This window comes from Scaptodrosophila lebanonensis, unplaced genomic scaffold, assembly GCF_003285725.1.
Source record: "Scaptodrosophila lebanonensis strain 11010-0011.00,11010-0021.00 unplaced genomic scaffold, SlebRS2 tig00000089-arrow-pilon, whole genome shotgun sequence".
NCBI classification, from domain to species: Eukaryota; Metazoa; Arthropoda; class Insecta; order Diptera; family Drosophilidae; genus Scaptodrosophila; species Scaptodrosophila lebanonensis.
In genome coordinates, this window is record NW_022060565.1 from 4,435,115 (window position 1) to 4,449,766 (window position 14,652).

At 38.0% G+C, this 14,652-nt stretch overlaps 2 protein-coding genes across 2 annotated transcripts in view; one reads left to right on the plus strand and one right to left on the minus strand.

Annotated features, from left to right (window-relative positions):
* LOC115626684 (PDF receptor) overlaps window positions 1-5,025 on the plus strand; it is a 75,414-nt gene extending 70,389 nt beyond the window's left edge. Inside the window, exons 6-9 of the mRNA XM_030522112.1 lie at window positions 1,495-1,791; window positions 1,858-2,121; window positions 2,185-2,345; window positions 2,402-5,025. Coding sequence (XP_030377972.1) covers window positions 1,495-1,791; window positions 1,858-2,121; window positions 2,185-2,345; window positions 2,402-2,747 — 1,068 coding nt within the window. The 3' untranslated portion in view covers window positions 2,748-5,025. The remainder of the gene's footprint in view (window positions 1-1,494; window positions 1,792-1,857; window positions 2,122-2,184; window positions 2,346-2,401) is intronic.
* Window positions 5,026-9,210: 4,185 nt separating this feature from the next.
* LOC115626831 (probable V-type proton ATPase subunit D 2) lies at window positions 9,211-10,714 on the minus strand. The gene is made up of 4 exons (XM_030522312.1): window positions 10,439-10,714; window positions 10,251-10,368; window positions 9,819-10,182; window positions 9,211-9,763 (listed from the first exon to the last, which is right to left on the minus strand). Exons 1-4 carry the CDS (start codon window positions 10,477-10,479, stop codon window positions 9,540-9,542), a joined length of 747 nt encoding a protein of 248 aa, XP_030378172.1. The 5' UTR covers window positions 10,480-10,714; the 3' UTR covers window positions 9,211-9,539.
* Between the last annotated feature and the right edge of the window lie 3,938 nt (window positions 10,715-14,652).

Sequence of the window (14,652 nt, forward strand, 5' to 3'; positions counted from 1 at the left end):
CTGAAATACTTAAACTTTATTACAAATTTTTCAATTGGCAATTTCAAAGCAAGTTTCGATTAAGTCATGCCCATATATCCGTTTATCTGTAAAGTAAAATAAAAAGATACACAAGCCATATGCCTATAAGTATCGTTCTTTCCAGGTCTCCACTGTTTAAATAAAAAGCGAATAGAATACGTTAAAATATGAGTAGCGGACTGGCTAATAAATTGTCCCCCAACGGGTCCGCTTTTAATTATATTTTATCTTTTATTATTTAAGTATTTTAATTTTAGATTGTTTTCTTCTATCATTTATTGCTTTTTTCCATCTCCACTTCTTTTTTGCTTTCTTCCCCCTCCGAGTGGGAGTCGTTATTAGGTATAGGCTTTTTCTTTCTTTAGTTAGTGGACAGCATTGTTTGGCGATGAAATAAATAAATAAATTACCCAAACAAATAAATAAATAAAATAATATCTTGATTAATTACCTGCATTTCCTAAGTTCCAGCTTTTTTAATTAAGGAATGGCATTTCAATTTATTTAATTTTCCGGTTTGTGTTTTTTACGTAATGGTTGCTTTTTGCTTTAAAAAGTCTGGGGGAAGAGATGAAATGCTCGTATATTTAATTCTCACTCTATATTTGAGGGGCCGTGCTTGCTAATTTTCGATTATATATGCATTTAAGCACATAATGTTACACAATAGAACCTTATATGGACTACACTGAAAAAAAGTACAGATGAATATTTTCATATCAAATTTAATGTTCTACTATTTCATATTCAAATCATATATAAAAATCTTAGATTTGAATAGAAACATATTCAATTACTGATTTAAATATGAATAATATTCAAAACAAAGTGTAAGTCTTTGTCATTAAAATGTGTTCTATTTAATGTTGGACCATATTTAATTTTAAAATGCGCCCACTTCAAATAACAAATAGTTAAATTTACTATATTCCATAATACATTTTAATGTTTTTCTCAACTTTAATTTGACGTTTTCTGTAGTCGATTTAAACATACTAGAAATATATTAAACTCTCATTGACTAGAATTCTCAAGTCGGTTTTCATTGGCTGTGTGGTATAAATACAAAGTGACATACATATATGGTCGTTACGATAATTAGTTGGTAAGAATTAATAATCAAAAGAATTTTAAAATTAACTTCGTTTCTGTACAAGAATTAAATACAGTAGACAAAATAATTGGAGAAATATTTTATAATTATAAAAAATAAGCCCAAGTCCACATCCATCATTTGTGATTTAATATCGTCACACTTTAAATTTAATATTTTAATGTTCAACTTGAAATTGAAGTGTGCACAATTTAAATCTACTAAGAATATTTAAATCTACTAACAAATATTCAAATCTATTAAAAATATTGAAATTCACGTGGTATTTTTTATCAGTGTGTTGAAGAGTGTTATAAACCTTTTGAAATTGGTTTATCCACATATTTTAAAACGTGCCATTTAACTGGATTTTTCCTTAGCCCTATCTTTGCGAGGCATCCTACGTATTGCTGGAATACGCACGCACTGCTATGTTCATGTGGATGTTTATCGAGGGCCTCTACCTCCACAATATGGTGACGGTTGCGGTATTTCAAGGCAGCTTTCCGCACAGGTTCTTTTCGGTCCTCGGTTGGGGCATGCCAGTGCTGATGACTACCGTGTGGGCGCTATGCACGGTCATTTATATGGATACAGCACTGGGCGACTGTATGTGGAACTATAACCTAACGCCCTACTATTGGATACTCGAGGGTCCTCGCCTGGTAGTCATATTGGTGGGTATGCGATTTCCCCCAGGAATAACCAAGCCCTAACGATGATTACACCTTGAAATAATGCAGCTGAACTTCATATTCCTGGTCAACATAATACGCGTTCTGGTTGTCAAGCTGCGTCAATCTCAGGCCAGCGATATCGAGCAGACCCGCAAAGCGGTACGCGCTGCCATAGTCCTGCTGCCGCTGCTGGGCATCACAAATCTGCTGTATCTGGTACCGGACCTGAAGACGGCGTGGAAATTCGCGCTGTGGTCCTATGGCACACATTTCTTGACCTCCTTTCAGGGTTTTTTCATTGCACTTATCTACTGTTTCCTAAACGGTGAGGTGAGTGTGTGTGGCCAAACTCAATTTTCGCTCCGTGTCAAGAGGCTGTCGAAATATTTGCAGGTGCGCGCTGTGCTGCTCAAGAGCCTTGCCGTCTACATGTCTGTGCGTGGTCATTCGGAGTGGGTGCCCAAGCGCACCTCCATGTACTCGGCCGCGTACAACACAGCGCCGGACACGGACGCCCTGCAGCAGCCGGGCGATTCATTGCCCGGTGGTAAGCGGTAAGTGGTCTGTCATAACCAAGTCCTTGGCCCTCTAACCTGCTCTACTCCCACAGCGTGTCGCCACCCAACAAACGTGTCAACTACCGGAAGGGCAGCTGTGCCAGCATCGTTGTCACCCACGACCATACCGCCCAACGACAAAGACTCGTGCAGCGGAACAATAATAATGGCAATGCCAGTCCGCGACCTCGCACCCTTGACACAACACCTCCCGATGTGGCGGTCACATCGGTGTCGGCGACACGTATCCACAGCAAGGATACGACGGCTGGTACTTCGCCAAGCGCTGGCTCCAGCTGGATGATCATCCTGTGCTTTCGCGGCCAAAAGGTACTGAGAGTGCCGCCAGCGTCATCCGTACCTCCCGAGTCAGTTGTATTTGAGTTGTCAGAGCAGTAGATCTAATAGCAGTAGCTTCTAGCCACCAACTAGACACCACCGTAGTTCTTCTCGTTCGTAGTTGCGTTTCATAGTGCTCCTCCACCCCCAAGCCACAAACACACCACCAAGCCACCAATCCACCCATCCGCTCGCTTGCCCGCATCACTTGGCTGTAGTCGAAGGTAGCTAACCTCCTTCCACCACACACCCACCCCCCACCCCCGCCACTGCTGTCGCGACGCCGCAGTCGCAGTCGCAACCGCTGCTGTTGCTTCTCACTAGTGTTCACAAAACGCTTAAATGTTCATTGCAAAAAAATTAACGCCCATACGCTCCAACATGCGCCAATCTGAGAATTGTCACATCTGCCAAAAAGTAGCTTGGCATTATCTTATCCCAATTGGATTGAAATTCGACTAGCATCAATATTAATAATTATTTGTTATCATCATTTAGAGCTATCCCGAACACTCCCACCCCAAGCCGATAGACCGCATAGCCTATTCCCGCCTAGCGTGAAAACTGTTCCCAGCTGTCCCCAAGCACCCCATTAAGTTCACACTCAAAACCAGAAGATGATGGCCCACGACGATATTTTATTTTGGACTACAAAGGACTAGAATGATGAAGACTATTGGCGAGAATGCACAGCATTCTCCATCAACAGTGAGCCAATGTTGAGTTCAACTCCATTTGCGCATAAAACACTTTGTAAAAAAATAAAACACCCCCACATACATAATATCCTTAATGATTCCTCCTAGTTCTCCATTGTCAGCGACAACCCTCCCCACCCCCGCCCTAAGCTCTGGCAAATTAAAGCGTCTACAAATCACAAATGTGCCACTTTATTGGCAATAACATCAATTTAGTGTATATAGTACAAATTTTAACAACGATTTTTTAAATTCATATTGTGCATGATACAGACATGTACATACAAACACATTATACACTATACGTATACATACAGATCTGCGCGCCTGCGCGACTGCCGCTTGCCCAAATGGAGTCCAAGAGACAGGCATATTGATTAACCAAGTGTTCGGAAAAGTACTGCTATGGATACAAAAATCAGCAGATTATTGGTAAATGCCTAGTCGAACAATTCCTTCAGTTAGATCTACTCGTATGCTTGTAGCTTGTACTTAATATTATAAAGAGGAATGATTTGATTTTTTGTTTGTTTGCTTATTTGGAGTGAATATGCTCCGAAACTACTGAACCTATTTAAAGGATTCTTTCAAAGCCACACTATCCCCGGTTAACATACTCTATATTATATTTGCAAAAAAGATAGGGATGCTTGCTGAAACACCAATAATGTAACCCAAGGTGTAAAAATATGAACTAAAATATTCCTGATCAGGATACTGTTAGTTCAGAATCGCCCTCGAAACATTATGTCCATTACCCATAGGGATTTTCAAATTCTAGTTAAAAATCGGAATTCCAATCATGCTTTTGAGAAATTAAAACCCTCCGGGCAATGGGACGAGGCTGTATCTTAAAATATATTAGTTATTAGATATTTGTATCTAATTAACACATACTCGTACATACATATGACAAATTTTTTGACATTGTCGTTGCTCTTCATGTTACCTACGAAGGTACAATAAGCGGGGGGAGAAGGTATCAGAATAGTGCCTTTAGGAGAACTTTTATAGGTATAGTTAAATACTTCATTTGAAGAATCCGCAAATTTAGCAAGTGCTTGTTGTTAATTTCACAGTGTAGTTGCGCTTTATGTACAAGAATAGACAAATAATGCTTAACTCTCAGATTTCCTAAATTAAGGCTAAAGGTTCAACAATAATTAGAAACAATTCTATTTTAAATATCCGGCAAATATCTCATTTGGTACCTAGATGATGAAGCAATGATGAAAGGCTTCAAAAACATGCAATACAAGAAGCAAACTATCCAGACTTTTAGTTCAGTTTTTCCTGATAAAAAATGTTGTAATCTCATACCGAAACCTATTTACAAGAGTTCGCATTTTCTCCGCTTTTACTAATTAGAAAGCTGTAAGCATTTCCGAACACTGGACGAACAAAATTGAAACTGTGACAGGCAGTGGCAGCCGTGCATCTGCGCAGTAGCATGTCTACTACTATTTTTGCTACTTTTTGACGCATACTATTTTGTTGTTTGCCACACCAAAAAGTTACTTGCTGCGCTTATTGCAACAACAAAAACTAATTGCATACACTTACAAAAAGAACAACAACCACAGCCAGAACAACAACAATAAGTAAATTATTTTCTTTCTATAACTCTCTTCTTCTTCTCGTTCTACACACGCACACACATATATATAAATATGTATTTATATATAATTTTTAACTTTAAATGATGATTTTTTATTGCTTCACGCCGTTATGCTTTGCCTTCTTGTCTTCGTTCGATCGATCGCTCGTTCTTTCTTGTTGTGTTTGCAGAACAAATGTGTGATGCCTGGCGCCCAAATTCCACCACAAATATTTATGACGTCACAAGTTTCTGCAACAGCGACGGCTGCAAATGCAGCAGTAGCATCAGTAAAAGCAGCAGTAACGGCAGCAGCAACAGTAACAACAACTGCAGCCAATGCCTAAGGCTTCGCGACAGCCAACACGCTCTCCTGCCTGTACGCGTGTTAGTCTCTCTCTCTCTCTCTATCTATCTATCTCTCTCTCTCTATGTCTCTCTGTCTCTTTTACGAACTGTCTGCCTCTTTGACAGACCAGCTTAGCTTTTAAGCGCGCAACTGTACCAAGCTAGGTTATGCAATTACTAAGGGGGAGGGCTTCATACTGTGGTGTCCCGATTAGACCCCATTGCATGGTGGATCGAAGCAATGTCTAACCTATGGATTACTGAACCTTGGTACTAACTAATATAACTGAATAACTTTTAAATATATGTATGTGCACATTTTTTTAAATAATTCTGCCGCCTATATACAAAGAATTTTTTATATATTCAAAACCTGCAACGGAGCAAAAACTAAACACTAAAACCGAACGATTTTTTTTTGTATGTAACTAATATATACGAGTATATGTATGCAGTGTTAATTAGGTATGCTAAGCATTACGATTTTTTTTAGCGCTATAATTAAGCAAGTTTGTGGTATGCGTGTGTAATTTTTTTTAATGGAATTGAAGCCCAATTTCTGAACTTGGCTGTACATACTTCTAAAGAAGTTATATGTATTTCCAAACATATAATACATATATCGTTGCTGTCAGATGGAAAGTGCATACACTTATCAAATATTGATCAATGAATTCGGATAAAACGCTTTTTGCTTTTTTCACTCAGTGAAATCAAAAGTGATTTTAAAATTGTATCCTCATGCGTATCGATCAAGATTGGTCATTCCTACACGTTGTTCCTTTCCTAGTGCTTTAAAAAGTTATAGAAATTGTTATAGAAATGTTTCGAAAATATTTGGAACAAGAGAATTAGCATTTGCCAATTGAATTGTCAATCGTGTCCAAGTTTCCCATCTACTTGTACTTGTAAAATGATAATTTGCGTCTCTTAAAATGTATTGAAAAAGTGAGATGCACTATTTTTATCTGAGATCGACGATACACATATAAACCATATACAAAAAATACATATTAAACAAATATTTACATATACATATAGCCTTTGGAAAAGGCACACATACATATATTTATTCGAGCCACCCTCATGCATACAAAGCAACCTGAGAACTTAAATACAAAACAAATACCAATGGGAACTATGTAAGATATGTATCCGATATTTTGTACCTACGTATAGTACATGTGTGAAAAGTGCACACCGAATTGAAGCGATCTGTTAAGGCGTGGAAAGTGAAAGTGAACCCTTTAGGAGAGGAAAATAATATAGAGGCCTTATATTTAACTATGTTAGAATCCGCTTATTATGTTTGAGCGAGCGAATTGTAGTGCCAAAATGCAAGAAACCAAACTAATTGCAACTATAAGTGCATAGGAAATGTAATTTTTTTTTTAGTAGGTACTCATAGTTATAGACTTCAAAAAAAATGAAGGGGTACATTCATTAAGGATGGTAAGTTTGTAAGACCCAGAAGAAAGAACGGTAGACGAAATGTGAACAGCTTGGCGATACGAATCGATAAAGGAACGAAATGGTATGCTTTCAATATATTCTTTATAAGGAAGGTTGTTGTCCTGTTTGTACGGCCTTGGATGACCATTGGGGAATTAAGTAAGAAATGATTTGTAGTGAACGATTTGCTTATAAAGACACTTAAGGTTAGATTGACGGAAGCAACTTTATGTTATGGAAGAGAATGGAGGATATATGGCTTCGGCCCAGTCGAAGATAGCGACATAACTCGTGTTTAAGAACGCTTTGTTACCGAAAGAATATATACATATTTTCAAAAATTATATCGATGCTACGAATCACTCGATATGAATGATATGATTTTTAATTTTAATTCAAATAAATTGCCCTTGAAACAGGCATAAATGGCAATTGTTCATATTCGTTAATTAAAACCTAATTGGGCATGATATGGCAATTTATAAAAACTGTCATCAGTCAAAAATTAAATAAATTCCACCAAAAGCTGTAACGAATGACGACCTATGTACCTTTTTGGGGCAGAGTATTGCAGCTCCTTGGCGATATCGATTTCGTCACTAGCGGAGACTGTTGTCTACAGTGAAATGGCAAGCTTGGCATTTAAACTTCATTACAGAATAGATTAATGGAATGCTTAATACTTTGAGACTAAGAATTGGCATTCAACTACATTAGTTTCCCATACTCTATTTGAAGTTGTAATCAAAAAGATCCGTCAATAAATATGCCTTATAATAAACAACTTTTTGTATATTTGCCAAATTAGATTTCAGTTGTTATCACTAAATTTGTTCGTAAACCTCATTGATATAAAGTTATCAAAAATTTGTTTTGTCTTAATTATATAAATCGAACTCCGAGTAAGCGAGGGATGCATAGACGAACAGAGGAGTTAAGACCGCATGATTGTGGAGGCAAGTTATATGCACAGATAACGACCTCAAATATCGAAACTATATAGATGGTAAATACACATTTCACAGTGAAAATTAAATTTCAAAAATAACAGACCATAATATTATTTGATTATTTTTTCACTTATTTGATCTGACAATTTTGAAATGCTATGCTCCGCTATAAATGTATAAGATATGCAGAAAAAAGTACCCTAATGCTGAAATATTTCACGGTTCAATTCTAGGATTTCAAGTTCCACAATTGTGCTTAGAAACTACCTGGTAAACGACTTAACAAAAGCTGAAAAATATCAAATATTTTTTATTATTTGAATTTTTGTTCCAAAGTTGATTCCAAGTGCATCTCTATATTTATGAATAGAGTTTTTTTTACACCACAATAAAGGGACATGGGTTGGCTTTCAAAAATACCTTTTCAACATTTATAAAACGCTGAAATATTATATTAAAATTAATTTATTATTAAGTATTTTGGCGTCTCCTAATTACGATTAGAAATGTTACATGTTCGAATCTCGAACTAAAGCAAATGTATCTAAAACAATTAAGCCAAATAAGACTCATTTAAGCTGCTGTATTGTATTTATTCATTCATTCATTTGTGGCACAAACCGATACTTGAATGGAAGAAACAAACCGCAGAACGCGCAATGTACGACGAATCTTAAAGGCAAGGTTGAGATACTAGAATTTCAACTGCCTACGATCATTTCTTTATACATTTATTATTATTTGTACATTTTAGCCGCACGTCGCTACATTAAAGCCGTTTTAACACAACATAGATTTCATAACGAAACAATAAGAATGCAAAGGCTAGAGAAACTAACTGTAAATGCAAGTTGATGCAAGCTTCTGGCAAACGTAGCTATGAATTTAATAAGCAAGCCGAATTTAAATTGCAACAAGAAAACAAAATTGAACTCTAAGAACTAGATACTACATAGAAAAAATGCATATTATATATAGTATACATACATATATGCATATATACATATACATATATAAAAAAAAATAAAAACAAGAACAAAACGTGGTCAATGGTAAACTATTATGTGTATAAGAAACATGGAATATGAATAAAAATAATTTTATATACATACCAACCAAAAACGCAACGATTTTAATTTCAAATGAATGCCATGTGCCGAGGCACGTGCCCCAACCGCTTTAAAACACAAGTCAAGTCAGATAAACCGCATACATATACATACATACATATAGTAGAAGTATGTACTTGTATCTGGGGGTATAACCAAACATATCGATATCGCCGCCGATTCAACATCTATTTGGCTATGACAACGACGTCGGCGACGACAATTGGAGCTATACACTCATTAATGAGACATTTTTATGGGCCATCAAAATTTGCACAATGAATGAATTAACATAAAAAATACTTTCAACAAATTAAACATAAAAGACAAAAAAAAAAAACAGCAACTAGAAAACAAAACACGCACGCAAATGTTAATATCAAGAGCTCCATATTCATATTTTCATTAATTACAAAAACAACATCGATTTCTGGAAACAACAACAACAAAAACAATAACAGCGCTGCTCCCTCCACACAGTAGGACAGATCTGGAACACACACACCACACATACATATACACAGTACACTACATACATACATATGCATACATACATATGTAGAGAGACAAGGAACAATAAAAAGATGGAACTCAGAATTTGCGAATTTCTTTTGCTTGCTTGGCTAAAGAGGTTTGTTTGCGGGTGCGTGTTATTGTGTGTGTGTGTGTTTGTGTGTGTGTGTGTGTGTGTGTGTCGCTTAGAACAGCAAGTCCTCGTCGCCATCGTCCTCGAGTATATTCTGCACCTCCTCGCGTACCGCATACCCCTGACGACGCAGCTCCTCGCGTTGTTTGTCCGCATGTTTTCTCGCCTCCCGCTTCTTATCCTGTATCTTCTTCAGCCTATAGAACTCCTCACGCTCCAATTCGTCCAACTCACTAATGATATATTCGATGGTGCGATTAATGCGTGGTATTATCACTGAAAACATCGGCATTCTCTAGTACTGACACGATTCACTCGCATTGCCACTTACCGTGCTCGATGGCATTGACACGTCGATTCGTCACCTTAATGACGTCGTCCAGCGTCACGAAGGAGGTTTGGAGTGAGGCCAGCTCGACCAATAAGCGCACAGCACTCTGATAGTTCTTCTTTAGCTTGGCCAACTGTTGACCACCACGCGCCAAGCCGGCCAGCTCGTATGTGTCTACACCATCCTGATAGGGCTCAAAGACGGGCAACGTTACGCCGGCCACATTGTCCTTCTTGGTGCGTATCTTGATCTGCGCCTTCGTCACATTCTGCAACACAATCTGATTGATGTCGCCGGTGGTGAACTTCACCTCGGCCAGCGAGAAGGCGGCCTCCTTCATCACCTGACCCATCAACATTTTCGTCTGTAAGAGAGAGGGAGAAACAATTAACACGCTCTTGCTTGTATAGAATCCCATAATCTTCGACCCACCTCAATGATCTTTCCAAGAATGAGACGAAAGCGCATTTGTAGCGCATCTGCCTTTTTCTTGAGTAGGCCATGGCCCTTTGTGGCGCCCGCCAGTCGCGATTTCATCAACGTTTGCGCCCTGTTAAATAAATACGAGTAAGTGCTTGAATTCAGCGCCATTTTAAAGCCAAAGCATGGATGCTACTCACCCGCGCGATGGGAATATTGGCAGACGATCTTTGGTTGCCATTTGTAAGCTTTTCTTTTGGAGCTAGTCTTAAAACAAACAGTCTGTCTGACAAAATTTTGTGTAACAAAAACACACAGCACACGAGACAGACAACAAAACAGAAACAAACTAAACTATAAATAACAACAAAATATTAACTAAATATATGCGACAATATACAAAAATAAACGGACAGCGCGCAAAACAAAGATCACCGAGCGCGTTCACAAGAGACGCGTCTAGATGCTCCGGAACGAGCGACAAAATTGGCCCGCGAGCGTCGCACGCCGATCGAAGAAACCGTCAACGAGCGACCAACAACATGTTGACGATCTGCGAAGACGACGACGACGTCGATCGCGAATGGCAGCAGCAGCAGCAGCAGCAGAGGGGTGGCAACAGTAGCCATGAGACGTCAGCTGTTCAACAGCTGTTTCTGTTTGATGGGTGGGTGAGGCGACGCCGACGCTTGGAAACAATTCATTATAGGCGTCCATTGCATTAATAGAGTGCTTGAGAGCGTATGCTTAGCTGTGTCTGTGCGTCTATATGCACGCATGTGTGTGTGTTTACTTAATATCAGTTTAGCCCACTAACTGGACATCTATTTCAGTTATTTATATACTACTGTGTATAAATATAACCCGCAATATTTATTATAACATTAAAATTCTTAAATTATTGATTAAAATGCGTTTTATCGCCTTCACGCTTATTCCAATTCTCGAAGTAGCCCGAAAAGTCCTTTTCGGGAATGGCCTTCGGCTTGAAACTTCTCAATCGTGTTCTTTTCAATTTATAAAATACCCAGAGGTCACACGGATCTAAGCCAGGCCAATACTACAAGTATATGAGTCTTGTTTGCATTGGTGTAGTGTTTTTGGAACCAAATGCGATATGACTTTTACGCGGCAAAAAAGTTGTCTTAAATTGGTTTTGACTGATCAGTTAAAAATGATAAAAGCTTCAGCTCTAGTTCTCATGAATTCCTTGCTTTTTGTGACATTCATAAACTTATATTTCTAATATAGCCTGTGTACCGAAAGCCTTCTGCGAATTCTTCACGCTTTGGATGCAGGTTTTCTATTCGCTACTCAAAATTTATTGAATAAAATCGTAAAAATCGAATAAATCACTTTGTGTGTTGTCTGCAATGAAGAGAATTGAATGAACATTTTACACGGCCAACAATAACAGTGCTGACAATTTAAAAATAAAAAGTGTTGTCCCCACCAAATCAGCCGCTCAATTTCAGGGTCATATGTATTTGTACACACCCTTTTAAATTCGAAAACATAAGTAGTTACATTTTTCAATTGAGAAATTGTCACAAAACCGATTCATCCAAATTGTTATTATTGCTGTTGTTATAATTATTATTAGCGCGTTTTAAAATCTGAAGCTTTAACTGGAGTTATTCACATTTTTGGAAAATAATTTTTATGCACATTTAAAGCCTTCTTTTCTTTTCACTGGGGATAAAACCTTCGAATTTAACTTTAGAAGCCGAATCAAACTATTTCGGCTTAAATCAATCAGTAAATTGTACATTTCGTAACGGACCTGTAAATAGCAAAATAGAGACAAACAATATATAGTACTAATGCTGAATCAGCCACTCAGATGCAGACATACTATAGTTTAATTATTTTGCTCATTGACAGCTGAAAACGGAAAGAACGGAAGAGTCGGTAGCTTTGTTTCATCAAATTACATGCAATTAGAAACCAATATCGGTTGTTGAAAAATTATGATTAGGCAACAGCTGGCTTTAATGAAACCCAAAATTCAGTATTGCTTTCCAATGCCAATCGCATCGTCATCACTACGAACTGCTAATTCTACTGCTACTGCTGATGTTGCTGTTACTGTTGCTGTAGCTGTTGCTGTAGCTGTTGCTGATGGTGCGACTGATTCTGTGAATGGTGGCCGTTAGAGGGCCGTTAGCACGAATTGATTTAAATTGGGTCTGATTGCTGAGAATAGCGTACGCACCACACTGCCAACTGGCCACTGACTGAACTGTTAAATAAGAACTGGACTCTAGCTCTGGGGGTGCACGCCCTGCTCGACAATAGTCGGACTCTGCCACCGCCACTGCCACTGCCACTGTCATTGACTTTGAAATACCTTTGTGCGTTTGACCTGCGCCCGTTACGCGCTCTGCGTCCACTGCGCTGTCCATTGTCACGCAATTTGCGTATGCGTCTTGGTCAGCGTCGTCATATGGCATATGTGCCTGCCAGTTTGTCAGTCCATCAGTTCAGCAATTTGTCATTTTATAAGTCTGTCTAGCCGAAATTTTAGTTTTCTCCCCCCGCCGCAGCCAGCCAAACAAAGCGGTATGTGAGGCACGTGTTCGCCTTATACATATAAGCCATGGCCACGGCCCCCTCCCCGTCCCCGTCCTCATGCCCATGTACATCTCCAAGTCCACCAACGAATTCAAATACACTCGCACATACATAGCATTTGTCGGCATATTTGCAAATAAGTGGCGCCCACACGAAAGTACGACGACGACCCACTGGAGAGTAACGAGCCCACAAACACATACATACATATTCATTTAAATAATTAGTTAGTGCAACTTAGAAATACTCGTGAAGCGGGCAAGGAAGATGATTGAATTCTCGCTTGATTGCCGCCTAGTTGCCACTTTAAATCGAAAGCCAACAGTCATCTTGTAGTGTCTTAATTGAGATTATTAAATTAATATCTGTTGCTTTGCTTAGCACCCCTCCAGCTTATTTTCTTAATTGAAGTTTCTTTCCTTGCTCGCTTAGGATTAAGTTAAGCTTTTGGATTTAATAACTCGCAGCGTGTTAGAATTGTAATTATGTTAAAATAAATGCCAAGAACTACGGTAGCTATGGAAAATCGCGAAAAACTGAGGTGGGGTGGATCAGTAAATAAACGTAAACTTGATCTGCTTAGGACTAAAGTGAATATGAAAACCAAATTTCATTATTTTACCTTCAGATATACTTATATATTAGTTTGCATTAAACTATTTTTTTTTAAATTTATTTCATCTTATCTTATCTTATCTTCTAAGAGTTTTAATAACTCTTTGTTGGCAGTATTATGGTTGTGAAGAAAAAATCCTTCTGTAAGAGATGTTGATTATTAAACAAAAAAAAGGTCCTTCACTGGCTCGAAAAGCAGTACAGGCAGTGTGTTACCAAGTTTTACAGTAATCAGACTTTAATCCACCCCTCCCATAGTTTCTATCAACAATTTCCCCTCTCAAAAAGTACTCCTATTTTTATTCAAAAAGGATATATTTTTAGATCATCTCAAACCGAAAGAGACTTGCGTAGTTTGAATGGAAACTATTCCCTCCTTTAGAACTCCATTTAAAGCTTGAGCGCCGGGCAGCCTCTTACCTGCTCTTGGTCCTTCTAATATGCAACGGTAAGGAAGCCCTAGTCCACTGCCTGACCTGAGGATCATCTTCCTCGTGGGAGAAATGTAATATAATAAATATAAGGGAGAAACATAATGCTAGGAAGAAATATAGTAAATAAATTATAAGCTAACGAAAACCAAAAGCAAATCATAATCAAATTTGTAATTGCTTGAAATGTTTAAGCCGATGGCCCTAAAAAAACAGAATTTGTCAAATTAATTTTCATAAAAGAAAAGTCATTTAGCCGATTGTTGTGGGCAATTAAGCAGAAATACATTAAGTTTGTAGTCACAAAGCCTTTTCATAAAATAATAATGCCACCCACAATGGTGCCTCAATTAAATGTAATTAGCGGAATCAATTAGTTAATCACGGTCGGTTAACTCGGCCTACGATTACAATCAAAATATGTTTTGCTTGGCAAATAGGTGCTTATTAACTTAAATTTCATTTTCCATTTTCAAGTGAATGAATCAAATGAGATGTTTGGTATAGCTGTATACGAGTATGTTCGGAGAATCGGTTGCGAGAGTTTTTGTTTTTTTTTTAGGTTTCTGCTACAGCATGAAAAAAATCAAGGGAGCCCTACACTAGTCGTGGTGGAAGAGGAAGACTCTTGTGTTCCCGAAATATGTGACAAGCGTCGTTTAATTCCTTTAGCTTTCAGCTTGATGGGCACTTTCTGCGATCAATGTTTGCATTTTCCCGCTTTGCGTTTTCGTTTTTTTTTTTCGTTTGTGTTTTTTGGCATACAAGTAGGTTTCCAAATTCAAGCAAAATCT